Raw genomic sequence first — 24766 nt, 5'->3', positions numbered from 1 at the left:
TGGAAAAATAAAAGGACGGTGGCTATGGCTACTTTCTACCGTTGGTATTTTAAATTCTCCGGGAACTTCTCGAAGTCACGATGGGTTTCTTCCCTTTAGTCTCTAATTCTGTTCTACCAAAGTTTTGTTCCATTTCCGATTTACTCCATCCCACTAGGACTCGGTGGCTTTCAATCCATAGTTGAAAAAACTAAACTGACTCAAATGGTCAAATCAAAAAGTCGACAATCCAACCTTTAGGCTGGTGCGAACAGTGTAATGGACTAGACAAAAAATAAAAACTGTTGGAATCAGTTTGATCCAGCTGGGTTTTAAAAAAAATTAGTGAACCTCCAGGTTTGGAAATTGGTTTTTTTCCTAAAATCCGTGCCTCCAAACGAGGTTGTTTGACGTCTTTAATATTAATAAAAAAGAACCCTAGTTCTGAAGCTACCCACCTCACCCCATCTCTCTCTCTCTCACAGCCAATGTTCTGAAAACTGGACCGGACCGACCAGTCAAATCGGTTCAACCGTAAACTGGCAACATTAACGATCCGGTCAAATATGTAAAACCGTCGTTTAAAAAATCGGTGAAAAACCGTTGAACCGACCGGTTGGACCGAACCGGAACCCGCCCGGTTTACACAAAAACGGGAGCTCCTCCGTTTCTTTCTCCCTTTCCCCCTTCCTTTCTTTCATTCAGAAAGAAATCAAATCACACAACCCCAGCCAAAATACCCTAGCACTGTAAGCCTACACCACCGCCGCAAGGAGTGGCATACTGCCGCGTCCGTCGCACTCAAAGTTCGCCATCCGTCCGTCTATCTAGCTTCCCTCGTGATCCAAGTCTTCAACCCCTGTTCGCTGTCACCGATCGCGGCTGCTTCCTCGAGCTCGGCGTCCGTCGTCTTTGTCTGCTCAGCCGCGCTTCCGTCGCCGTTTGTTTGCCGTTCACGTTCGCGTCTTCGTTCAGCTGTCGTCTTCGTTCGCGTTCTTCGCCGTTCACGTTCGCTCGGCGTTCACTGTTCGCGTTCGCTCGCCGTTCACCATTCGAGTTCGCATTCGTGTTCGTCTGGAAGCCACGTTGCTCTGCTTCAAACACTGCGACTAACCCGCGCGCTTCACCTAGCCGTCCAACTGCTCTCTTTTGTTGCCGCCGTGAGTTCCCTAAACCCGCCACCAGACAATACACTCACACAACACCAATACTCTGCTTCAAACTTTGCAACTTCTGATTTCTATTACAATAAGTAACTATTTGATTTGGTAGTGGTTTGGATTTTTTCATAGACTGAATTAAAGTTACAATAGTTATGTTCTCTTCTCTATCACATTGATATTAAGCTTTGAATTCTCTTATTTTGTTTTAATTTTACGGCGCTGAACATGTTTGATGAAATGCTTTAACCATATTTCTGGTTGGTTTTATAATTTCTAGCTTTTAGAAACTTAGTAAGTTGATTGCATGTGAAATTAGAATAATTGGATCTTAGTAATTAGGAAATTTTAGCTGCACAAATAGCACCTTTGCAGAAAACATATTAGCATGATGATTCCACTTGCATTAGTGTTCTTCTCGTAAACTTTAACTGTTATTGTGAATTTGTTAATTTGCTAATTGTTCTTGTGTTGTTGTTCTGTTGTTCTTCTGTTACTTTTATTTTTTTTTTTGTTTTTGTTGTGATTTTCTGTTCTTGATTTAAGCTGTGATTGAAGGTTCTTTGGTTTTGGTATTCTTCACTATCCTGTAAGCTTAGCTTTTAATTCTTTGAGCATACACGGATCAAATCATTGTTTTCAGCAATGGTGATTTTTAGATTTTTTTTTGGGTTGCTTTGTTTTAAATGTTCCTATTGTTGTTGTGTTTTTGCTGTGATTTAAATGTTCTTTTGATTTTTTTTTTCCGAATGCTCAGTCAGTACTTGGTTGATTGGTTTTGCTCACTGAATGTATTTGATGATAAATTTTAAATTGATAACTCTATTACTGCTTTACTGTCTGTTTCTATTTCTGTAGTTAAATTTTATTAAAGTTTCTTGAATTTGCACTGCCTATGTTATTGATTCACTGTTCCTTCGTTGCTTTATTTTTGTTGTTAATCATTGTGATGAGCTTTGTTAAAATTGGGTTGAAAACTACTAATCTTTCTTCATTTTTCACTGTTCTAACTTCTGTTCTTATTAAAAGATTTGCAATTGGTGATCTTTTGATTTATAATATGCATCATGTTTTCATTGTTCTATTCTTATGAAGAAAAAATTTGCAATTAGTGATTGTATGATTCATGTTTTGATTGTTTTGTTATATAAACAAAATTCTGTTTTCATTGTTTGGTTGCACTGTCCCTGTTCTTGATCTCCGCCGACTTGCTACCCGTCCTCCTTGTTGGATTCTTTTTGTTTAGGCTTTGTTGTGTTTTTGTTTCAGCCTCTGTTGTGTTGTGTGTTTGTTTCGGGCTCTGTTGTGTGTTTATTGTGCAACACTATCATTTTTTGTTTTACTTTTTGACTTAGCTACATTAAGACAATATTCTCTATCTTTAACTTGTGCATTGTAATTCAATCCAGCTATTTTTAATGGAAGTATAATTATGTTAATTGTCAACAAATTTGCAGCAAGTTATTGCATATTTTGATGATTAATTACATTTAGTTGGTGATATTTTACGTAGGGTTTTAAATTTGAAAGATATTTAGGATGTTTATTTATAATTTATTTATTATTTTATTATGGAATGGTTTTTCCGGTTGAACCACGGTTAGACCGGTTGAACCACGGTTAGACCGGTTGAACCAGTAAACCAATGGACCAGTGACTAAAACGGTTTGATGACTGGTCCGGTTTTCAGAACCTTGCTCACAGCTCACCTTGGTTCACAGTCACCACCGAACGTTCGCCGCGCTCTCGCCGGATCCTCCGCGACCTGTGCTCGCGTCTCGCCTCTCTCCACCGTCTGTGCTCGGCTGTTCGCGTCTCGCGGCACCTCCCTTTGCCAGTGAGTGCTCGAGCTGTGTGTTTTTTGCTGCTTGTCTTCCGTGGTTGTTCCTGCCTGCACTGCAGCACCTGTGGTTGTCTCTACTCGATTTTGCCTCTCAGTCTCACTCGAGTCTCGTCTCAGTCACACTGCCGGCGTCTCGTCGTTCGTCAGTCTTGTTGCCGTCTCAACGTCTCGCGGCCTTCCCTGGTATCCTTGTCGTCGGCAGCAGAAGCAACTAGTGGGGTTGTCGCTTTCTTCGTCGCCTTCCGTGGGATCGTCGTCGCTCATCGTTTTCTGGTTTGGGATCCTCGCCCTCTCCGAGTCGCCGTGGACCGTTGGTGAGTCCCTGCATCATCGCTTCCCCTGTTCTCTCTTCTCCAGATTTCCCTTCTCCCTGTATTTTTCCATGTTGCTAAATTGCTAATCAATTAATTTTCCTTGTTGCTGATCTAAATGTTGCTGTAAATCATGACTGAACTAGGATTTGTTGAATTTGTTGCTGATTATCATGACTGAAAGATGAATTCGTTGCTGTCATGCTGAAATAATCGCTTAGCCAAATTTTTTTGTTACTGTAGATCATCTTTGGAGTTAAACTTTTTGTTGCTGAAAATTATCTTAGTTGAATTTGTTGTTGAAAATTATCAGTGAGCTGAATTTGTTGCTGGAAGAATAGATTTGATTCTTACATAAGCAGTATTGTTTTGGTATAATTAGTTGAATTTAGTTTTTAATTAGTTTGTTTATCATTAACTTATTGATTTATTTTTTCTGTTTTTTGCCCCTAGAATTTTGATACTTGATTGTTATTAATGTGTTTGTAAAGACATGCTTTTGAATTTTTAATTTTAAGCTTATTTTTATAATTTTATATTTATATTTAATTGTGATTGGGTCAACCGGTTGAATCAATGACCCGGTTGTATTACCGGGTCGATTACCGGTTCGGTTCTAATAACTATGCCTCAACCCCCTCATTGGCCAGATCGAGTGGCGCTAGGATGACAAGCGTGTGAGGCATAGCATCTCCGCCCCACCCAACCATCCTTACTTCACGTTAACCACAACCCACCGACCACGAGTCCCAGCTGGAGTGGTACCGGAGGATTTCATGAACTCCGAGGACTACCTCAATGGCGAGGACAAATTAAACGGCACCAATAGGCTCCACTTTCTTCCCTCTTTGAGGTGGAAGTGGCTCGATTCCGCATTTCAGCGTGCTTGGATGGCAATTCCACTATTCTCTGCCTCAACCAATGAGGAAGCGTGAACGGAGACGAATAACTTTTCTTGAAGCTTAGAAACATCTGATTCCACGAATAACTTGGATGTGATGGATACCAAAGTAACAAGTCACATACTTTCGCGCTACCCTACCCTTGTGCTTGATATGAAGATTTCAAGTTACAACTGATGCTCATAATGTGTTTGAAGAATTGCTCAAATCAAATTCAGCATGAATGTCTTGCTCAACTCTGCTTGCAAACGCCCTTTGGGTCAAATTATGAGAGTTTCAATCTCACTTTATTCCACATTGCCCCCAATATCAACACCATTACCTCTCCAGTTGCAAGAGCTGTGCAATGTTGTTACAAGCACTGTTGGTGGGTTAGATGAATTGGAGTTTAGTCTGAATAAGTATAGAGATTCTTTGACTTCATCTCTTGTAACTCAGGCTATTGATTCTTGTAAGCATGAGGCACATACTAGGAGATTGCTCAGGTTCTTCTTATGGTCTAGTAAGAATTTGAGTTGTAAGTTAGAAAATAAAGATTATAACTACGCTCTTCGAGTTTTCACGGAAAAGAAAGACTACACAGCGATGGATATCTTGATTGGAGACCTGAAGAAGGAGGGTCGAGTTATGGATGCCGAGACTTTTGGTCTTGTAGCTGATACTTTGGTCAAATTGGGGAAAGAAGATGAGGCATTGGGTATTTTTAAGAATTTGGACAAGTACAAGTGCTCTATAGATGAATTCACAGTTACTGCAATCATTAATGCTCTTTGTTCTAGAGGGCATCCTAAGAGGGCTGAAGGGGTAGTTTGGCATCACAAAGACAAGATTGCAGGCTCAATGCTTTGCATATACAGAAGTCTCCTTTATGGGTGGTCTGTGCAGAGGAATGTGAAAGAAGCTAGGAGGATTATTCAAGAGATGAAATCAAATGGGGTTGCCCCAGATTTAATTTGTTACAACACATTCCTCAGGTGCCTTTGTGAGCGGAATCTTAGACGTAATCCTTCAGGGCTTGTGCCTGAAGCCTTAAATGTGATGATGGAGATGAAGTCTTACAAGGTTTTCCCAACCTCGATCAGTTACAACATCTTGCTCTCATGTTTAGGAAAGACCAGAAGGGTTAAAGAATCTTGTCAAATACTAAAAAAAATGAAACAATCTGGTTGTGCTCCAGATTGGGTCAGCTATTATCTTGTAGCAAAGGTGTTGTTTCTGACTGGCAGATTTGGCAAAGGAAAAGATATAGTGGATCAAATGATCGGAAATGGTTTGGTACCAAACCATAAGTTCTACTACAGTTTGATTGGTATTCTCTGTGGGGTTGAAAGGGTGAATCGCGCTCTTGAACTTTTTGAGAAAATGAAGAGAAGTTCATTGGGTGGTTATGGACCAGTGTATGATGTGCTCATTCCAAAGCTTTGTAGAGGAGGGGATTTTGAGAAGGGAAGAGAGCTATGGGATGAAGCCACAGGCATGGGGATCTCTCTTCAGTGCTCAAGGGATGTTTTGGATCCTTCAATAACAGAAGTTTTCAAACCTAAAAGGCCAGAAAAAATCAGCCTTGAAGACAGTACAATAACTAAGCCTCCAAATAAAGTAAAAAAACTTTCAAGTAAAATGAAGGTGATGAGAACAAAATCTGCTTCAATGAAGAAGAAAAAGAGAAGAAATAAATAAATAAATCTACAGCACCTTTAATGGCTTGATTATCTATATAGTTGTTCTCTGTTCCCTCTCTTCCATAGTATAAAGGCTTGCTTATCTTGGATTAGCATTCTACTCCTGCTGTCCTGCATGTTGTTCTAGTTAATTGTTAACTGTATGCTATCTCTAGCCTTGGGCATATTCTGCATTTTTTATACCAGATTCTGGGAAATTATGTAATTTCATTTCCTGACATGAATTACCTTGGCCAGTCAATGCATAGTTTACTTTGTATTAACTTCAAATTTTTCTTCAAATCACCTTAGAATATGTGCTTGGACCTTTGGGGGTGTCTGGTTGGGTGGTTGGGAGAATTATAGAGTATTCCGACGGATTTTAAAATGGGAATATCATATTTCCATATTTGGTTTAAGGTTTAAAAAATTATTCCCAGGTAAATTTTATTCTTAGGAATCAAAATACCATCATTTTAATTCCCATCTCTCCCTTGAGTATGTTTAATCTTCATGGAAATGAATTCTGAATAACAAAAGAAAAAGATTAAATTACCCTTCTAATCTAACCCCAACCCTCGCATTCACTTCTCTCCCTTTCTTATTTCACGTTCAAACAAAACCCTAGTAGAGACCTCTACACTGCCTCGCCGTTGAATTGAGTTTCCACCACCACTGCACACTTCATTCTAGAAGGAAGTTTTCTTTTTCGTTTGCGTTCGTGTTCCATCATCTCGGTTCTCATCACCACAGCTCCGCAGCATCCATCTCAGCTTCGCAAATCGCAGTCTCCATGGCAGCTTTGCGTCTCCACCTTAGATTAGTCGTCAGTCACCGCCATCCCATTGCAGTTCTGTCTGAGTTGCCCCACAACTCGTGCTTTGCTTCTCAGTTCTCACTTGCTCTCTCTCTCTCCCAGATTGGTTCCCTATTGCTGTCATCATCGCCTACGCTGTCTTCTTGCAGGTAACCTTTCTGTTTTTTTTTTGTTTTCTTTTTGTTTTTTAAAGAAAAGAAAAACTGAAATTGAAAAATTTATTATTATCTCTTAAAATATTTTAATGGTTGATTATAAAATTTCTTAATATTTTTATATATTCACTTCTCAATTTTTATCAAGATCTCCAAACTAGCATGAATTTGTAAATATGCAAGTATCACTTTACTGTTTTTTTTGTGTTCTTTGTAGTTATGTTGCATGCAAATGAAGTGTTTGATGATTTTTCTCAATAAAGACTAAAGAGATTAAGCTTAAGCTTCAGATTATTTATTTGTTTAATGTTACTTGATTAATGTTTCTCCTATATATATTAGTTTTATTTTAAGCTTATGTATATAAGTTTTGCTGAAATTATGGCTTGTATATTAACGCCTCTAATGGAATTGGAGCTGGTAACTTACTGTGCTACATATATGCAGCCTGTTTTAGAACTATCTAAACAAAATAAATAAAAGCAAGAATTATATATTTATATATGATCCCTGTCTACAAAAATTTTAAAAAGGGGAAGTATATTATATTTTATCATCATTGTAGTATCTTGTGTTCTCTTTTAAAATGGTCTATTTACAACTTGTATTTGTACATGGTCTTTTATTTTCCCTGGCATGGTCTAATGCATACATCTTATTCTTGTTTTTCCATTTTTATTTCATTCGAAAAGTGATTCCCTGAGGCATTCTGCCATGAACTAACAATGATATTTTTTATAGTTCATTTTTTCAATACAATTAATAGTTCTGTTCCTGTGGTTCTTTTGGCTATGAATTTCAGTTTTTTAAAGGATAGAAAAAAGTTTATATAGAATAAATAAACAATAAAATCTTCTAGTTAAATATTTTAATGTTTTCTTTCTCTTTTTTTGACAGAATGGATCCCAAATAGAAAATGAGAGTTATTGCTTGCTCAATTTTACATTTAGTATTAATGAATGACCTTATGGTTATGTTGTTTTTTTTTTTTTTTGATGATTTGCTATGTTTTGATTATATTGCAATTGAGAAAAAAGAAAAGAAAATGGGATGATAATTATAGTAGGCAAGAATTAAGGGATGTTAGTGTCAGATAGGATTATGTATTTTAGTGATCTAGCATGTATAGAAAACACAAGAATGGATAGGCGTGCCTTTCATGCATTGTGTAACATGCTTAGAGGGGTTGGAAGGATAGAACCAAGTAGGAATATGAGTGTAGAAGAAATGGTTGCCATGTTTTTACATATTATAGCACAAGGCGTCAAATTAGAGTAATAAAGAGACATTTTTGAGATCTGAAGAAACAATTAGTAGGAGGTTTAATGATGTATTGCTTGCTATTTTGAGATGTCATAATCTCTCACTGAAGAAACCTCAACCATTTAGCCAGGATAGAATGGATGACCGGTGGAAATGGTTCAAGGTAATTTATCTTGCTAATGTTGTTAAACCTAATATGCTTGGCGTGCTTTAGGATTGAGTCAATTGATCTTTTCTTTGGATTTTAGAATTGCCTAGGAGCCCTAGATGGCACCCATATCAAAGTCAATGTCCTTGAGGCTGGTAAGCCTAGATATCAACAGAAAAGGTGACATAACAACCAATGTGCTTGGAGTGGTTGTTCCCAATATGCAATTTATCTAATGCACTGGCGGGTTGGGAGGGTTCAGCGGTGGATTCTAAGGTATGTGAGATGCACTATCTCGCAATGGGTTTAGTGTTTCCCAAGGTATTTTATTGAGACCTTAGTATATTATCAAAGTAACCATTTGATATTTCATTAATTTTGTTCAACCTTTTATGTCACACTAGGTCATTACTACTTATGTGATGCTGGATACATGAATTGTGAAGGGTTTTTGGCATCTTATAGAGGACAAAAATATCATTTTGAGTGAGTTTAATCCACAGAATCAATCTAATACACCCCGGGAGCTTTTTAATATGAAACACTCACAAGTTAGGAATGTCATTGAAAGGGCATTTGGAGTATTGAAAGCAAGATGGAGAATTTTAAGGGGAAGCCCATTTATCCTATTTAAGAGTCAAGGAAGAGTTATAATTATTTGTTGCCTTTTGCATAATCACATTAGAAGAGTGATGATTGTGGATCTTATTGATGAGATAGAAAACCAAAATATGCTTGGATTAGATGGTGGGACGATCCACCATATTGAGACGAGCGATGCTTGGGGTAGATGGAGGGATCAACTTGCACAAGAAATGTGGAACCAATGGAGGAGAAGACATCATGCTCGATAATTGTGTTTGTTTTTCTATGTGTGAGGCCCAAGCAAACACTTTTTGGAGCATCTCTCTATATTCCCGTAGTGCATTAGTCTGATCAAGTAGAACTGAGTTCTCCTCTAGTAGAACTGCCAGAAAGTTTGTAAACAGCGGCTGTCTATTGCAACATTGATTTCATTTTATTGATGCGTTTCTGTTCTTGTACAAGAGTTGTGTATGTTTGCGTCTTTGTAGCTTTGATTTGGATAATAGTGAAGCTTTTACCTTCTGGTGGGTTTTTTTTATCTCTCTTATATTGAGAGGTTTTTTTCCCACATTAAAGTTTGGTGTTTTGTTTTTCTGCCTCCTCTTTAACATTTTGCTGCTATTAACTATTTATATAGTGTGCCTATAATAGCCTTCACAGGTCTATTCCCACTATTCACTGCCTACATACACTGTTTTATATGTGAGTTTAATTAATTCCTACTATTCACTGCCTGCATACACTGTACTTGGGTTGAATTTTCTTCTCTAAAGAAATAACCATCACCACATGGTTCTGTTAAGGTTTGGTTTCCTTGCTTTCTTGTTTTGTGATTTTCTTGTTGGTTGGTTAATTTCTAGGGTTTGTTTCATGTTAAACTGATTCATGAAATTTATGGTGTGTTGCTAAGATGATGGTGTCTGATACTCAAATCGTTGACCAATTGCATGGTTCTGGCCAGGCTTGTAGATTTCAATAGCTTGATGAAGAATCTTGATTAATGAGTCAACACTATATAATGAGCCATAATATAATAAGAAGAGTTGTGGTATTTTAGGTGTAAGTATGGTCTTTGTTATTTAGAATTGCTATGACAATTGACTATGTAATATAGAGAAAGGGGATTTTGTTGGTATTTGGTACTGTTGAAGCATGCCATTACGTGTTGAACCTATGATGGACTTTATATTTATTACTTGTTCCTTTTATGTTGAGCTAACAATAATCAAATGAATTGATACTGATCTGTTAATAGAAATTCAATTTGCTAGTAAATACTTCTGATAAAATGAATATTCAACCCCTGCATCTGTGCTCACTATAGAATTTCTTGGTATCTGATTTTATTTTATTTTTTTTGTTTCTATTATGTTCTTAGCAGGTTGATGATTCTTCTGTATAGTCACTGGTTTTTTATCTTTAAGCTTTTAGGTAAATACATTGCTACTCTTCTGTATAGGATTTAAGCTTTCAGGTAAGTTGATTGATTTTAGTTTTAGTAGTAATAACTACTGGTATGAGTTTGAATAAGTAGTGGCAATGAATAAGACTTTTAATTGTGTGATTTTATACTCGAGATCATTAGCTTTTTTAGTGCTAAACTCTGAATTATCCATACATTGAATCAAGGGTAAATGTTGCTGAAGAGACAATACTTTGTAATAATTGAGATGGTGAGCACGGCTCGGAGTAGATTTGATTGGAACGGCAAAGATAAAATGATTATAGTGTAGCAACAAATTTTCAATAAATAGAAAGAGTGTAAATTCTAAGCAACTTTCTCAATACAAGTTTATCTATCTTAGCTTTTTAATATTTATGGCTTAATTATATTTCTTTTAATTTCAGTCCCATTCTAAAGCTAGTGGCATTTATAATAAACCATTTTCACATTTTAAAGAGTTGGGAATAGCATCTGGTAGAGATAGGACTCAAGGAGGCAATGCAGAAAATATAGCTCAAGCAGTTGTTATTATAGAGGTTGAGCACGAAGCAAACTTGAGTGATTGGCAAATGAGTGAAAACACCCAAGTAAATTTGGAAGAAACGGAAATTGAATATGAAGTTGATTCTCAAGTATGTAAGCAATTGACTTAAACGTGTTTGATTATTTATACTATTAATTTTGTTTTCTGGTTAGTTGTTTATTTTCTGCAAGAACATAGTTACATAAAAAGGTTTTGGTGCGTCAGCAGTTTCTGCAATGTGAAACAATCACCAATGCATTCACAGCACTTCTTAAAACAGGGCACCCCACCCTCTAGAAAATTTTATCGAATTGAGTATAACATGTCATCTACCAATATCTGTCTTTTCTCACCTACTTACATATATACACAGGCTTGACCTTGGCAAAGGGTAACAATTACCTCTAACCAAGTTAATGAAGGGATCTCAAAATTCTCATACCTCCTAAGTTCTAACCCTTCATCAATTTGAACATGGATGTTATTAACAGAGTTCCCAGCTAAGAAAATTTTGAATTTTGTAAAATTTTGAACTCTATCGAGGTGTAAAATAAAAGAAATCTTACTGATTTTTTTATCATAGCCATCTTGACAGGGTTGTTCTTGATTATTTATGCTAATATAAATTCTGTTTTCTGGTTAGTTGTTTATTTTCTGCAAGAACATAGTTACATAAGGAAGAACCATAGCCCAAAATAGTAGCTGATTTGTGTGAAAATTTTCATTGCTGATGTATTTTAGATTGATCATTTTAAGGCTTACATTAAAAAAAATTATGTAGTAGAAAAAAGAGTAACTGCTGATCATATTGTGTGAAGTTGATTCTAGGTGGAAAAGACTGACTGTTTACACTAATTGTTTGGTTTATTATATGTTATGAGCCTCTAATTCCTAGTGCTTCTGGTGCTTCTGATGCTCCTAGTGCTGTAGCTGCAAGTTCTTCATCTACCAAAAAAAAAGAATAAAAGAAAAAGAGGGAGCAAAAGTGAGGAAGTGCTTGACATAATAGCAGAATCAATTAGAGATATGAAAGGTGCTTATCAAGAACGCACGGCCATTCTAGTTGATATGGTTTCTTGTTTTAAGCATGTGAAAGAGAGAGCTGAGCGTAAAATGAAGCTAATGACATTATTGAGGGATGCTCCTGGTTTGTGTGTTGAAGATAGAATGAAGGCCGCCCTTAGCATTGCAAGGAACAATAATCTAATTGACATTGTGTTCCAACTTCAACCTGAAGAACTATTATCACTTTTGAAAATATTGATTTAAATCTGGTTATTTTTGGATTTTTATGGATTATTAGGTTTTCAGTTTTTAATACATGTGTTTAGAATTGTTGGGATTTGTTTTATATAAGTTCAACTATGAATTATGAGACGAATTATGGGATTTTTGAAAATTTTAGATTAAGTATTTTGTGTTCATTTTAATTGTAATGATGTTAATTTTAATTAAAAATATTTGATATTAGGAGTATTTTAGTAAATTAAAAAAATCAATAATTTTAATTAAAGATACCTATTATTAAGAATATTTTAATAAATTTAAAAAACAGAATAGAAAATAATGTTTTATTATAGTTATATTTATTTGAAAAAGTTAGAGGAAAAAATTTATTAAAAATATTTGATATTAAAAATATTTTAAATAATATATAAAATAAAAATATATTATTTATATTATTTTATATTTATATACAGTTTATATATAAAATTTTAGTTATTAATATTTTAATTACAAATTTTAAGGATATTTTGGATAAAATATATGAAAATTTTAAAGACAATAAACTTAAACTAAACAAAAATCAACACATTTTTAGACATATTAATATTTCATAAATCTTGTTTTTACAAATTAAATATGATAATAATATATATTTGGAAATTCCATTTTAAGAAATCATATTGATAGCAACGATATTCCTAGGTGTATTATTCTAGTGTTTGCAGAAGAGGACAAGTTGGCAAATACAAAGTACAAGGTGCCCGAAGATGAGGATATTGTGGGACCGTTTTCCTTTGATGGGCACTTTCCGGTATAAACACATTCACAAGTCACAAAATGATGCATATGTGCATGGATCTTGTGATTTTGAACTGACTGAGGAACGCGTTACTATTTAGTGTACTTGGATCTTAACAGTTCAGACACACACCACCCAAGGGGGTCCATTGCCAGAACGATCGGAGCTGGATTATGTTATTTCTTAGTGGTTATATTCTTACATTTTTATAACCATGGATAATCAAAATATCTTTAGGGATAAAGTTAATAGATATTTATTTTTGAATCCAAATTTCGACAATAATAAAAATCTATGAAGATATTTTCTTAAAAGAAGGTATGCAATAAATTTATCGTATTTTCTTTATATATATGATTGTAAAATTAAATTAAAAGTAAGTTAACGAAGAAAAAAAAGGACACGTTTGAGCTTTGAAGCATATGAAGCAGTATCAGCTATCATTATCATTACCAACACTAATTGCGGGTGACCAAAGTGGAGAGTAGTTGTTGTGCAGAAAAACAAAAAACACGGCTTTGTTCCGTTCCTAATTCTTGTTGAATTCCGATTCCATATTTCCGTGTCGAAAGTTGTTTTCCCCTCCATTTCTATACAGTAACTGTAAGAGCGTACCATTACCATTAACATAATTGGTGAGTTTGTGAGATGGGCCAAGAGAACCTCTCAGCTCACAAGAGAAGCAGCGCCGCCAACGCTCTTCCAACCACCAACGGCCGAGCACGCTCCGCCCCCCGTGGCCGCCAGATCCAGAAGACCTTCAACAACATCAAGATCACCATCCTCTGCGGTTTCGTCACCATCCTTGTCCTTCGCGGCACCATCGGCGTCAACCTCTCCTCCTCCGACGCTGATGCCGTCAACCAGAGCCTCATCGAGGAGACCAACCGCATTCTCGCTGAGATCCGCTCCGACTCCGACCCCGACGACAACGACACCCCTTTCAGCCCCAACGACACCGCCGCCTTCTCCCTAGGCCCCAAGATCTCCGATTGGGATCAACAACGCCACCAATGGCTCCAGCAAAACCCTGAATACCCTAATTTCGTGAGAGGTAAAGCTCGAATCTTGCTCCTCACTGGTTCACCTCCAAAACCCTGTGACAACCCAATTGGTGATCATTACTTGTTGAAGTCGATTAAGAACAAAATTGATTACTGTAGATTGCACGGGATTGAGATTGTGTACAATTTGGCGCATTTGGATAAGGAACTTGCTGGGTATTGGGCCAAATTGCCAATGATTAGAAGGTTGATGTTCTCACACCCTGAGGTGGAGTGGATTTGGTGGATGGATAGTGATGCTTTCTTCACTGACATGGTTTTTGAGCTTCCTTTGTCTAAGTATGATGATTACAATTTGGTACTTCATGGTTACCCTGATTTGTTGTTTGAGCAGAAGTCTTGGATTGCTGTGAATACCGGCAGCTTCTTGTTTCGGAATTGCCAGTGGTCTTTAGATTTGCTTGATGATTGGGCTCCCATGGGCCCCAAGGGTCTAGTGAGGGAGGAGGCTGGTAAGGTCTTAACTGCAAATTTGAAGGGTCGCCCGGCATTTGAGGCCGATGATCAATCTGCATTGATATACCTTTTGTTGTCCAAAAAGGAGAAGTGGATGGATAAGGTTTTCCTTGAGAATTCTTACTACCTGCACGGTTACTGGGCTGGCTTGGTTGACCGGTATGAAGAGATGGTTGAGAAGTACCATCCCGGATTAGGAGATGAGAGGTGGCCTTTCGTGACACATTTTGTGGGATGTAAACCTTGTGGGAGCTATGGAGATTATCCTGTTGAGAGGTGCCTCAGTAGTATGGAGAGGGCTTTCAATTTTGCTGATAATCAGGTGCTCAAGCTCTATGGTTTCCGTCACCGTGGCTTGTTGAGCCCTAAGATCAAGAGAATAAGAAATGAGACAGTTACTCCTTTGGAGTATGTAGATCAGTTTGATATCAGAAGACATTCTACAGTGAGCAGTGAATCAAAAAGCCAGTGAGAAAAACCTGTTTTGATAATGGTATTTTTATAGGCAGCAATTAGAAGTGTTGTTGTTCTCTTTGGTGACACAATTCACATGTTAACTTGTGCTTGTTTTGACTTTGATACCTCTTCTGGGAATGATAGCATCTAATTCTTTCATAGTTTATTTATTTTTTTCCTTTCTGTTATGTTTGAGCAATCAGCAAACAGAATTTATTTGGTGATCTGATGTATACTTGACTTTGTATTTTTCACTTGTGGAGCATGAATCGAGAAGTTTAAGAGATATTTGCACTTCCTCTTGAATGCGTTGCATGAATCCCTTTTATTGATCACTACTTCAAAACGTTATTCATAATGCTAAAAGGAAGACCATATTTTGATATGCTCCTCATGGCTCTCTTTCGGTAAAATACTAAATGAATCCGGGAGTTATTTTTCATTAATGCTCATTCTTATCGTTTCACTTATGATTGTATAGCTGGAAAATGAGAAATTCAATCCAGCCATGATTCTATTCTAACTTCTGTTGTACCTAATTCAATCTTACATGTCCCATAAAGTATCTGTAAGGTAATAATTTTTCTGAAAAGAAGATTTATCAAGAATTAGTGGAAATTCACAGGCCAAAACAAACTTCGACTTTTCCTGTATCTATTTTAACCAGTTTTCAAATCAAATGATAACATGTATAGATTTGATTTTAAATATCTAGATTTAAAATCTTTTGCAAATATACTTGCATATTTGATGAGATGAGAACAAATGTCAAATAACTGAATAAGTCTCCATTAATTAACTGGATCTGATTTTTTTGAGTTGAATCACAGTAAAATATCTACGTCCGGCTACAATTCACAGAAGCTTTTGTGGTGAGGCTCTGAGGTTAGTGGACAACCCATGAGCCTCATAAACCAGATATCCAGGTTCAAGTCTCAGTTGAGACAATGGTGAAGAACCCTTTAGTAGAATATGTTTGGGTGTGTCATGTGTGTGAGTTGTTTGTCAAAAGAAAAAGAAAAAAGAATAATATTATACAGGGCTGTTAAAGGTACAAAGTGTTCGTTTGGGACTTTCCATAAGCTAAGCCAAGGATGCTGGAGTCATTAACATCAAGGGCTTGAAAACACAACTCACTAACCATGAGTATTTTACTACTGTTAAGAGTGTTTTATAGCTTTCCTGATAAATTCCGTGGTTCCCAACTGAGCTAGTCATTAACGAATCTGGCAGACTGCGGCATATTCATTGGGCTGGGCGGACCACCATGCATCACAGATATAACCCAAAATCCGGCAGTTCATTCAATGGGCTATTCTCTCTGATTAGGCTTGAGATGCCACTTCTGGGCATGGATGTTCAATCACTCTACTCTAGTAGGAATAAGAATCAGGAATTTCTGTCCTTAATTTACAGCTTGGCGTAAAGCCATGCAAAATCTACTAGTGGTATTTCAAAATGGAATTGGAAAAAAAAAAAAAAAAAAGATATCATCTTAATGATGAGACTCACACAAATTCAATAGCTACCATATCATAGGTCTTAATCATTCAGTCCCTTTTGCAGCCAAAGCTTTGTAACGAGCTATAAGTAATTCATTCATTTGTCCAATCTGGTCCAAGAGTTGGGAAATCCTCTGCAATGAAAGCACAAGTTAGCTAAGTTTACAAACAGCACAGAAACACAAAGCAGAAACAGAACAGGCATGACAATATCATCCTATCCAAATGAAATGAAACAAGTACCAATGCTTGTAAGGGGCATCTATGGTTGACAATTGACAGCTTAATGCATGAGAGTACTACACAGGAAGCTGATGGGACAATAGAATTCACAGTCTCGGACTAATAAAGGGTAAGCTATCTATGCGGCAGATATGCTAAAATCTCAGCCAACTATATAACCAAAAAACTTGCAACTCCAGATTGAAGCACTAGTATCCAAGTTCCATTCCCAATAACCTAAAAGACAGACTGGATCTTTCTATTCCTATGACTTGACCCAGAACCTCTATCTTTTAAGAGACTGAACCTATATTTGTAATATGATACTGTAATATATATATATATATATATATATATATATATATATATATATATATATATATATATATATATATATATATATATATATATATATCTTTTTAATTATGTAACGGAAGCACCAAAATTTCGCACGACAAGATAGAGTTTTTTCTTCCAACCAATGTATAATAATATACCAAATAATAAAAACATGTAATGAAGAATCACGGCAAGACTAAAAACATAACCAAATTCTTCTTCCAATGAAGTTTCCTCAAAAAAATAAAAACCCTAATCAAAATTCGTAATTTTCTCGGACACAGCTACACCAAGCAGCAGCAAAAACCAAAATAATAAAATAAAATAAAATAAAGACCAAGTGGACCAAGCATTGAAACGAACACATGGAATGCAAAACAACACGAACCTCATCTTTCTCCTGAATGATATCCAACAAACGATTCTCACTGTCCGAGAAGCTCCTCCTCCTTCTTTTCCTCCGGATGATTATCCACAGTGACACCAGCACCGCCGCAGCTGGCATCCAAATTGACCAAAACGCCCCTCGGGTGGAAGCAGCGGTTCTAAAAGAAGAGGTGAAGGTGAGAAGCTTGGAACGCAAGATGTCGATGCCGATGGAAACCAATCTAACGAAGTCGCTGCGCTTGCCGAGCTGGGAATCGATGGGACACGAAGAATTGAGATGCCACGGGTCAGAATCGTGGGAAGAAGAAGAAGAAGAAGAAGAAGAAGAAGAAGAAGAGGAGGAGGAGGAGGAGGAGGGAGATGAAGGCGGTGATTGAGGGAGGTTTTCATGGTTGATAGGTGGGAAGACGGAGCAGTCACCCGTGGCGTCGTAATCGAAGGCGTTTCGGATTACAACCATTGAGGGATTCGAAGGAACATGAACAGGTAAATGATGATGATGATGATGATGGTGATCTTCCACCATTGCTTCAATTGAATCTCCCAGTTGGAAGAGGATCCAAGGAATTGGGCTCCGCTTTTTTCACCGTGCCATTGTTCAATTTCGATTCAATAAACTAAATTCCCATTTTCTAGTCTCAACAAATATTCTATTAACCATTAAATCACTTAGTAAAATTGGTTTTATCTAAATAAAAAATATAAAATAATAAAAAATTAAATAAAATAATAATTAGGTGTTTAAAGTTTTTAACTTTAGATTAATTCGTCTTTAAAAAAATAAAGTATAAATTTGATTTTTTACGATAATAAACAATAAATACGTTATATTTTTCTATTAATTTATTATGTGAACTTTAATAATAGTACTTATATATTTCTATTCTCTATTAATTAATCTTAAATCGAAATTTTCGACCATCTACTACTTGGCTCAATACTTTTAAAAAATTAATTTAATAAATAAATATAAATATTAAAATATTTAATATTTATTTTAATAATCTTATAAATTCTAAAAAATTATAAATTAAAAAAGGTGAGTATAAAACTAAAATTAAATTAAATAAATATAAAATAATTTAATTGTGTATATAATATATGTAATAATTATCACATAAAATAGTAATGGTCCTTTGAAAAGTTTTAAAAATAATTTTTTTTAATTTTTGACTTATGAAAAATAGTAGTATTAATATCTGGTGTAATTTTTAAAATTAAATTATAACTTTTTAAGAAGTTATTTAAGAGTTTATAGAGAAGTTAAAAAATGACTTCTTCCATAATAAAATTTTTTTATCATATTTTTTTAAAATAAATATTTTTAAAATTAAAAATTCAAATACAAAATAACTTATTTATAAATTATTTTTAATATAAATATTTATTATTTAAACTATTATTTAAAAAAAACTTAATTAGATTATTTATCTTTGGGTCTTAAATGAACAAAGCAGCCTGGTGACATGCCTTGATGGAATGCAGCAAAAGGATATGAGTTCGAGCCTTTCTACATGGACAGGCCGATTTTGACTGGTTTGTGACTAACCGTCTAGTTTTTAGCAATTTAATTGTGCCTTCGATCCAAATTATTAACAGAACTTATTAAATCACCAGTTTACTAATTTTCGATCGAATATCCGATTCTTACAATTATGTATAAAATTATAAAACTTAATTTTTAAAAAATAATTTTTACAAAATAATAATATTTATAATTTTTTTTGATTGGGTAAGAGGCCAAAGGTCCATTATAATATTTATATTTAATAAATTAAATTAAAATAATTTTTAATAAATATAATCAATAATAAATATATTTAATAAAATAACTTTAAAAATATGAAAATATCATAACAGACATAAATATAAAATTATATTAAATTTTTTAATTTTGATAAATAAAAACTTTAAGAATGTGCAATAAATGATTAGAAATGGCTTTATCTATTTTTGGATATTTTTTTTTCAATTCAATCCAATTCTTACAACTATTTATAAAACAATAAAAATTAACTTTTAAAAAATAATTTTTACAAAATAATAATATTTATATTTTTTTAATTAAGTAAGGGGCCAAAGGTCCATTATAATATTATATTTAATAAATTAAATTAAAAATAATTTTTAATAAATATAATCAATAATAAATATATTTAATAAAATAATTTTAAAATTTTAAAAATATCATAATAGACATAAATATAAAAATTTAAATTTAAAAATTAATTAATATATAAAATCATATTAAATTTTTTAATTTTAATAAATAAAAACTTAAAAGAAAATCTACTTTAAATACCCTCATGCAATAAATTATTAAAAATGGTTTTATTTATTTGTGGACATTTTACCCTTTTTTTTTTGTCTAACATGGACACACTCTTTGGGATTTTGTTTTCTATTAATAAAATTTCACTATATCAATTAAAAAAAAATTAAATGTATTTCTTTTTTTTAAAGGTAGTAAGTATAAATACATAATTTTTTTTAATTTATCAAATATAAAATAAAAATTTTATACTTTTAAAAAATATAAATATTTATTTAAAAGATTTATCAAACTAAATTTATTATAGGTAACTTTTTTTTTCAAATACATTTTCTCACGTTAAATTCATACTTGGAACTTAAAAGATTGAATTATTGGAAACTACTATTGGCCATTCTTCTTTGAATGATAATAATTTAAGAAAACATCATAAAAGTTGATGAAAATTTTAAAAATAATTTTAAAATGGGTGGCAGTGGAGCGAGTAGGGGCGCGTTTTTGTCCTACCCGACTCCGTCCTGCCGTCCTTGCACTCCACTACTATCCGCCCCACCCCTACCTGCGGGTAGTAGGCTGCCCTACCCTAACCCACCCCCACGGGTATCCGCCCCGTCCCTACCCGCCCTTATAAAAATTTAAAATTCATAACTAAATTAAAATACAAACATAAGATTCATACAATGTCAAATAATTTGAAATTAAAAAAAGATTAATGTTTAATCACTACAAATTTAACAGCATAATAAAAAAATTGCATCAAAAGAGTCTTCAATCATTATTCTTGTTCTTCCACCATTTAACAAACCTACATTGAAAACACAGCATAAAAACTAGTTAAGTTAAGCATTATGATCAGTAAACACAAAGTTTTATCAAATAACTTGGCACCATTTTTGAAAAAAAGGTGAAATAATTTTCAGAAGTAACAGCAATACCATTGAGAAGAAAGCAACACCAAATTAAAATTCCAAAGCAAAGATAAACAAAAATAGAAGCAGCTAACACTTATTTTAGAATTGAACAATTTGCATAAGTATAGTTTCCATGGTCAACAAATAAAATAACTCTAATGATGATGCAATTAAAAATTACTATATAACTATGCAGAAATAGTTACTATAACTCTTACTTTGTAAAATAATAAATAAAAAAACCAATCTTAGTAATGCCTCATGCTAAGAAATAAGAATATATAAAAATTGAGTCCTATTAACCAATCTCACCACTCTTTACCTGTTAACCACAACTAATCAAGTGTTATCCCAGCAAAATTTTTTTAATTATATCAAAAGACTAAATGCAAACTCTACAAGCCTGGTTCCAAGTTCCAAGTTCCTAGTCAATCTTTTTAAAAGTAAAGCCAAAAACAAATTAGCAAATGCATCATATATCACACTGTAGTCTCTTCTCTAAAAACTTAAACCAGCTTGACAAGAACTAACTTTTTAAAAAATTTAAGTTTATTCAATGTTAATTCTAATAAAATTCATTGTATAAAATAAGAGTAACAAATTTACAGTCAACGGGTTAATAATTTAATAAGCAAATTTGATACAACAATGCTAAATGTAAGCTGTAACATCAGCAAGTGAATCACTCATTACCTAAATAAGTTTCATGTGTATACATAGCAAGCATGATGACTTGATAGTGTTAGATTGAAATCAATTATAACTAATCAAGCACAAATCACAAGATTGACTGACTTTGAGTCAGCTCCAAAAGAATACATGGCATTATGGATAATCAGCCTTCAATTTTATAACTACCACAAGTATCTTGATTGCTAGAAAATATTAATCAGGAAAGCCATAAACAATGCTTAAACAGAAAAGCCATATGATATATATTTAACATAAAAAATGAGAAGTAATAGATAATTTCAGTTTCCAAACATACTTTGATTTAAAAAAATAAAGATACATAAGGCCAACACACATAAATTAGGCCGATTCTTACTAGTAAGTAAGAAAACTTACAGTTATTACTCAAACAAATTGCAAAGCTCATGCTTTAAAGAAGTACATAAATCAACTCAGATTAGCAAATGTTAATTTCTTTAAAAAGGAGAGGACTTTGGCAGGGCCAACAAGTTCCTAAGGGCTGAGGACATCATTCTTTATATCGTCATTTAGGAATTTTTCAAGATCAATAATTATTGTACTCAAAGAAGTCCTCCGTCATTCATCAACAATTTACATAATATTAATGAAAAGGCAAGTTTAACTGTTCTAACATAAAAAAAATTAACTATAAAATCTACTCACAAAAAACAAATCTGGAAAAGGCAAGAAGTAAAGAGCAAGCCAGTAAGCTGTAAGTAGTGAGTAAAGGAGGAGTGCTTGCTGCTTACCAGTGAAACGACGACAGAGGAAGGAAGGACCGGAGACTGCAAATCAAAGAGACGAACGGCGAGGAGAGTGACGGCAACGAGAGAAGTGCGAGCGAAGTGAGTACGGTGAGGGAGAGCGGCGAGGTGAGCGACTGCGCGACGACGGCGGTGAGCGACTGAGTAAAGCAAGCAACAGCGGCGGTGAGCCACGGAGGCGGTGAGCAAGGTTGTTGCTGTGTGGGTTTCTGGAATCTGGGTAAGTGAGTGCTGTGTGTGTTTCTGAGATTTGGGTATGTGGGTAGGTGGGTTTGAGGGTATGAGGGAGGCAACCCTAATTGCTAAGAGAGAGATATATATGAGGGAGTATATGTACACTCCGGGGCGGGTAGGGACGGGTTTACCATGAACCCGACCCCACCCCGCCCCGATCAACACCCCGCCCCGTTCAGGACCCGCCCCGCTTCGGGTCGGGTTTAAACCCGCCCCGGTCGGGTTGTGGCGGGTCGGGTACCCGCGGGTTCGGGTACTCCTGCCACCCCTAGCCGTGTTAAAAAAATAGGTGCCGCTTGTTAGTAATTAGTGTAATAACTCTCTCTTATTTACCGCGTTGGGAGTTTGAGAAATAGATCTTTTTTATTTTTTATTTTTTGAGAAGTATGAGGAGCTAATGAAATATTTTTATAATATAAACAATAAAGATTTATGAAGTATTAGAGATATAATCATTAGTGTTACCTTTTTTCATCAGCTAAAACTTTTAGAATAAGTTGTATCATAATATGGTATTCGATCTTTGATAAACTCTAAAATCAGTTTAAACTTTTGGAAAGATATTTATTATCCCTAATATTCAGATGATTATTCTAGATAGTATGAGAGATGTTAATTTTGTAACTCAATAATCTATTATACACATTGTATAAATAATCCATTGTCTTCTTAGCAGGATCCTATATTTTAACACTTGAAAAAATAAAGTGTAATATCTCACCTTTAATTTTATAAGTGGGATCAAATATAAAAAAAAAAAAGAGAAAACAATGAATAGTGAGATTAAATATTGAACACCATCCAATTTTTTTTCTACTAGAGAGAATCCCCTCCCAAAAATTTGGGAATTTTGCAAGCCAAAAACTCTTCATGTAACGTAGACTTTAATACAGGTGAACCGAAATCCACAAAAAAATAGTTATTCAAAAAAATGGTTCAATGAATTAATCTAAGTTTTAAAAATGAATTGCATTTAACCCTATACAAAAAAAAAAAAAATTGCAAGGATAAGAAATTAGTCTGGACATTAACTTTGAGTAATAGCGGCCATGATTATTAGGCTTTCAGTCATTACCAGCGGTGATATCTTCGAGGCTGCATTCAGGAAAGAATCTCAGCAGCAATGTCAAGTCATTTTCGAAAAACCTTATCTCGCAATCGATTGACAACGGCAAATATCAACAGTTGACGATGATAGCGGAAAATACTGAAAGCGAAGGCACTCCAAGAGTGGTCTTCCTCGTAGCACAGCGAAAATACGTCGTCTTGGTTAAAATAATAAATTCCAAGAAAAAGAAAGAAAAGAAAAAAAAAGGTGTCGTCTTGCAGTTTTTGTCGAGTCAAGTTAGGATTGGAGTTTTTTGAGTTCGGACCTGCTTTGGGCCTAAACATTCCAACATCCACTATTAATTTTTTAATTACTTTTTATTACATACTTTGGGCCTGAACATTCCAACATCCACTATTAACTTTTTAATTATTTTCTATTACATACATAAAATATTTACCCAATCTTCATTAAAAATTGAAAAAAATTTTAGTGTCTATAAGTTTCGTGCTAAATTTTCCAAACTTGGCCTTTATGATAAGTTTTAAATATTTAAAAATTATTTATTTTTATATTTTTTAAATTAAATATTAACTTTTATCTTCTTTTAATAAATTAGATAAATATATATAGATATCATAGAGTGCATTTTAAAAATTTACTATCTTTAGCACCGTCAATATTACTAGTTTTATTTTTCTAAAACGGTCATAAATAAAAATCTTATTAAAAAGTCATCTTTAATCATCTTAACCACTAGTTTGCCTTGACCATCACAGACATCACTTTTATATATGAAAATAAAAATAAACTTAATCAATTTAAAGAACAAATTCTATAAACACTACAACTAATTAATTAAATTAGCACTATATATATTTATATAATAACTAATTAAAGCTGAACTTTTTGTATTCATGTGATATATGGTTATTAATTTAAATAGTACACATGACCTAATGTCCCATACATATATTTACACACAACAAATATTTTACATTCATATATATTTTAAAGAGTTTAATTAATATGTGTTTTAAAGATATATGATAAATTTATTATTAATAAAAAATTTAAATTTTTATTTAATAAATATAAAATAAATATATTAAAAATTTAATTTTTATATTTTTAATAAAAAAATTTCAATTTGTAAATGATAGATAAACCCTTATCGAAAGATTGAACCTTATACTCGGGTAAAACAAAGTGATAGGAACTATTGGTTTATAGAATACTAACAAACAGAATCATTTACTTCTTGAACAAAAATATGGTTTTGCATTTTAACTATACTCACCACGTCCGACTGTGATTCTGGGAAAGCCAATGAATGTTAACGCGTTTTGCAGTTTCATTTACATCCTTAGTTACATTAATCAACCATAAGAGTAACTATTTCTGTTCTATTCTATCTATGCATTAACACAAACAACCCCCAACATGCAAACCAACTTTAAACTCCTTTTTTCCTTTTATTACTATTCCCTCCCAACAAAGTGAACAAACTATATACACTCTCTTCAATAATTCCCTTTAGTTTCTCCAAATCCGGAACAATTCTATCTCTTTTACCATCCTGTATACACCATAGGCATATC

The 24766-nt window shown here is 34.1% G+C and overlaps 4 protein-coding genes and 2 long non-coding RNA genes across 8 annotated transcripts; 4 read left to right on the top strand and 2 right to left on the bottom strand.

Moving 5' to 3' along the window:
- The first annotated feature begins 660 nt into the window (after window positions 1-660).
- LOC112710030 (pentatricopeptide repeat-containing protein At5g61370, mitochondrial) lies at window positions 661-6140 on the top strand. 3 transcript variants are annotated; one of them, XM_025762133.3, is made up of 3 exons: window positions 661-1139; window positions 2830-3296; window positions 3944-6140. In XM_025762133.3, the coding sequence occupies exon 3, from the start codon at window positions 4415-4417 to the stop codon at window positions 5873-5875; it is 1461 nt and encodes a 486-aa protein (XP_025617918.1). In that variant the 5' UTR covers window positions 661-1139; window positions 2830-3296; window positions 3944-4414; the 3' UTR covers window positions 5876-6140. The 3 variants fall into 3 exon arrangements, with proteins under 3 accessions (XP_025617918.1, XP_025617909.1, XP_025617928.1); XM_025762124.2 differs by having other exon boundaries at window positions 679-1139; window positions 2861-3296; XM_025762143.2 differs by having other exon boundaries at window positions 679-1139; window positions 2744-3296.
- A 128-nt stretch (window positions 6141-6268) lies between these two features.
- On the top strand, window positions 6269-12172 carry LOC140175332 (uncharacterized). Its single transcript, XM_072203093.1, has 4 exons — window positions 6269-6822; window positions 10206-10255; window positions 10725-10900; window positions 11714-12172. The coding sequence occupies exons 1-4, from the start codon at window positions 6650-6652 to the stop codon at window positions 11795-11797; spliced, it is 483 nt and encodes a 160-aa protein (XP_072059194.1). The 5' UTR covers window positions 6269-6649; the 3' UTR covers window positions 11798-12172.
- On the top strand, window positions 8106-9285 carry LOC140175333 (uncharacterized). Its single transcript, XR_011865890.1, has 3 exons — window positions 8106-8254; window positions 8340-8560; window positions 8644-9285. It is a non-coding gene; the product is annotated as an uncharacterized lncRNA (long non-coding RNA).
- A 696-nt stretch (window positions 12173-12868) lies between the features above and the next one.
- On the top strand, window positions 12869-15092 carry LOC112710023 (probable xyloglucan 6-xylosyltransferase 3). The gene has a single exon (XM_025762092.3). The coding sequence runs from the start codon at window positions 13466-13468 to the stop codon at window positions 14807-14809; it is 1344 nt and encodes a 447-aa protein (XP_025617877.1). The 5' UTR covers window positions 12869-13465; the 3' UTR covers window positions 14810-15092.
- Window positions 15093-15810: 718 nt separating this feature from the next.
- LOC112710014 (uncharacterized) lies at window positions 15811-18141 on the bottom strand. The gene is made up of 2 exons (XM_025762082.3): window positions 17245-18141; window positions 15811-16429 (listed from the first exon to the last, which is right to left on the bottom strand). The coding sequence occupies exons 1-2, from the start codon at window positions 17767-17769 to the stop codon at window positions 16340-16342; spliced, it is 615 nt and encodes a 204-aa protein (XP_025617867.1). The 5' UTR covers window positions 17770-18141; the 3' UTR covers window positions 15811-16339.
- Window positions 18142-20140: 1999 nt separating this feature from the next.
- On the bottom strand, window positions 20141-22189 carry LOC112710009 (uncharacterized). The gene is made up of 2 exons (XR_003156612.3): window positions 21869-22189; window positions 20141-20320 (listed from the first exon to the last, which is right to left on the bottom strand). It is a non-coding gene; the product is annotated as an uncharacterized lncRNA (long non-coding RNA).
- Window positions 22190-24766: the final 2577 nt, after the last annotated feature.

Source organism: Arachis hypogaea, chromosome 1 (genome assembly GCF_003086295.3).
Source record: "Arachis hypogaea cultivar Tifrunner chromosome 1, arahy.Tifrunner.gnm2.J5K5, whole genome shotgun sequence".
Lineage (NCBI taxonomy): Eukaryota > Viridiplantae > Streptophyta > Magnoliopsida > Fabales > Fabaceae > Arachis > Arachis hypogaea.
The sequence above is the reverse complement of the archived record's forward strand: the minus strand, read 5'-3'. Positions and strand labels throughout refer to the sequence as shown.

Excerpts from the sequence above, each read along its gene's own strand:
- LOC112710030 (XM_025762133.3), top strand. The coding sequence starts at position 4,415 with ATGAATGTCTTGCTCAACTCTGCTTGCAAACGCCCTTTGGGTCAAATT.
- LOC112710014 (XM_025762082.3), bottom strand. The coding sequence starts at position 17,769 with ATGGTGGAAGATCACCATCATCATCATCATCATCATTTACCTGTTCAT. Across the intron at positions 16,430-17,244 it reads TCATTCAGGAGAAAGATGAG|AGGATTTCCCAACTCTTGGA; the intron begins GTTCGTGTTGTT and ends CTTTCATTGCAG.
- LOC112710023 (XM_025762092.3), top strand. The coding sequence starts at position 13,466 with ATGGGCCAAGAGAACCTCTCAGCTCACAAGAGAAGCAGCGCCGCCAAC.
- LOC140175332 (XM_072203093.1), top strand. The coding sequence starts at position 6,650 with ATGGCAGCTTTGCGTCTCCACCTTAGATTAGTCGTCAGTCACCGCCAT. Across the intron at positions 10,256-10,724 it reads TTTTATCTTTAAGCTTTTAG|AGTTGGGAATAGCATCTGGT; the intron begins GTAAATACATTG and ends CACATTTTAAAG. Across the intron at positions 10,901-11,713 it reads AATATGAAGTTGATTCTCAA|TGCTGTAGCTGCAAGTTCTT; the intron begins GTATGTAAGCAA and ends TGATGCTCCTAG.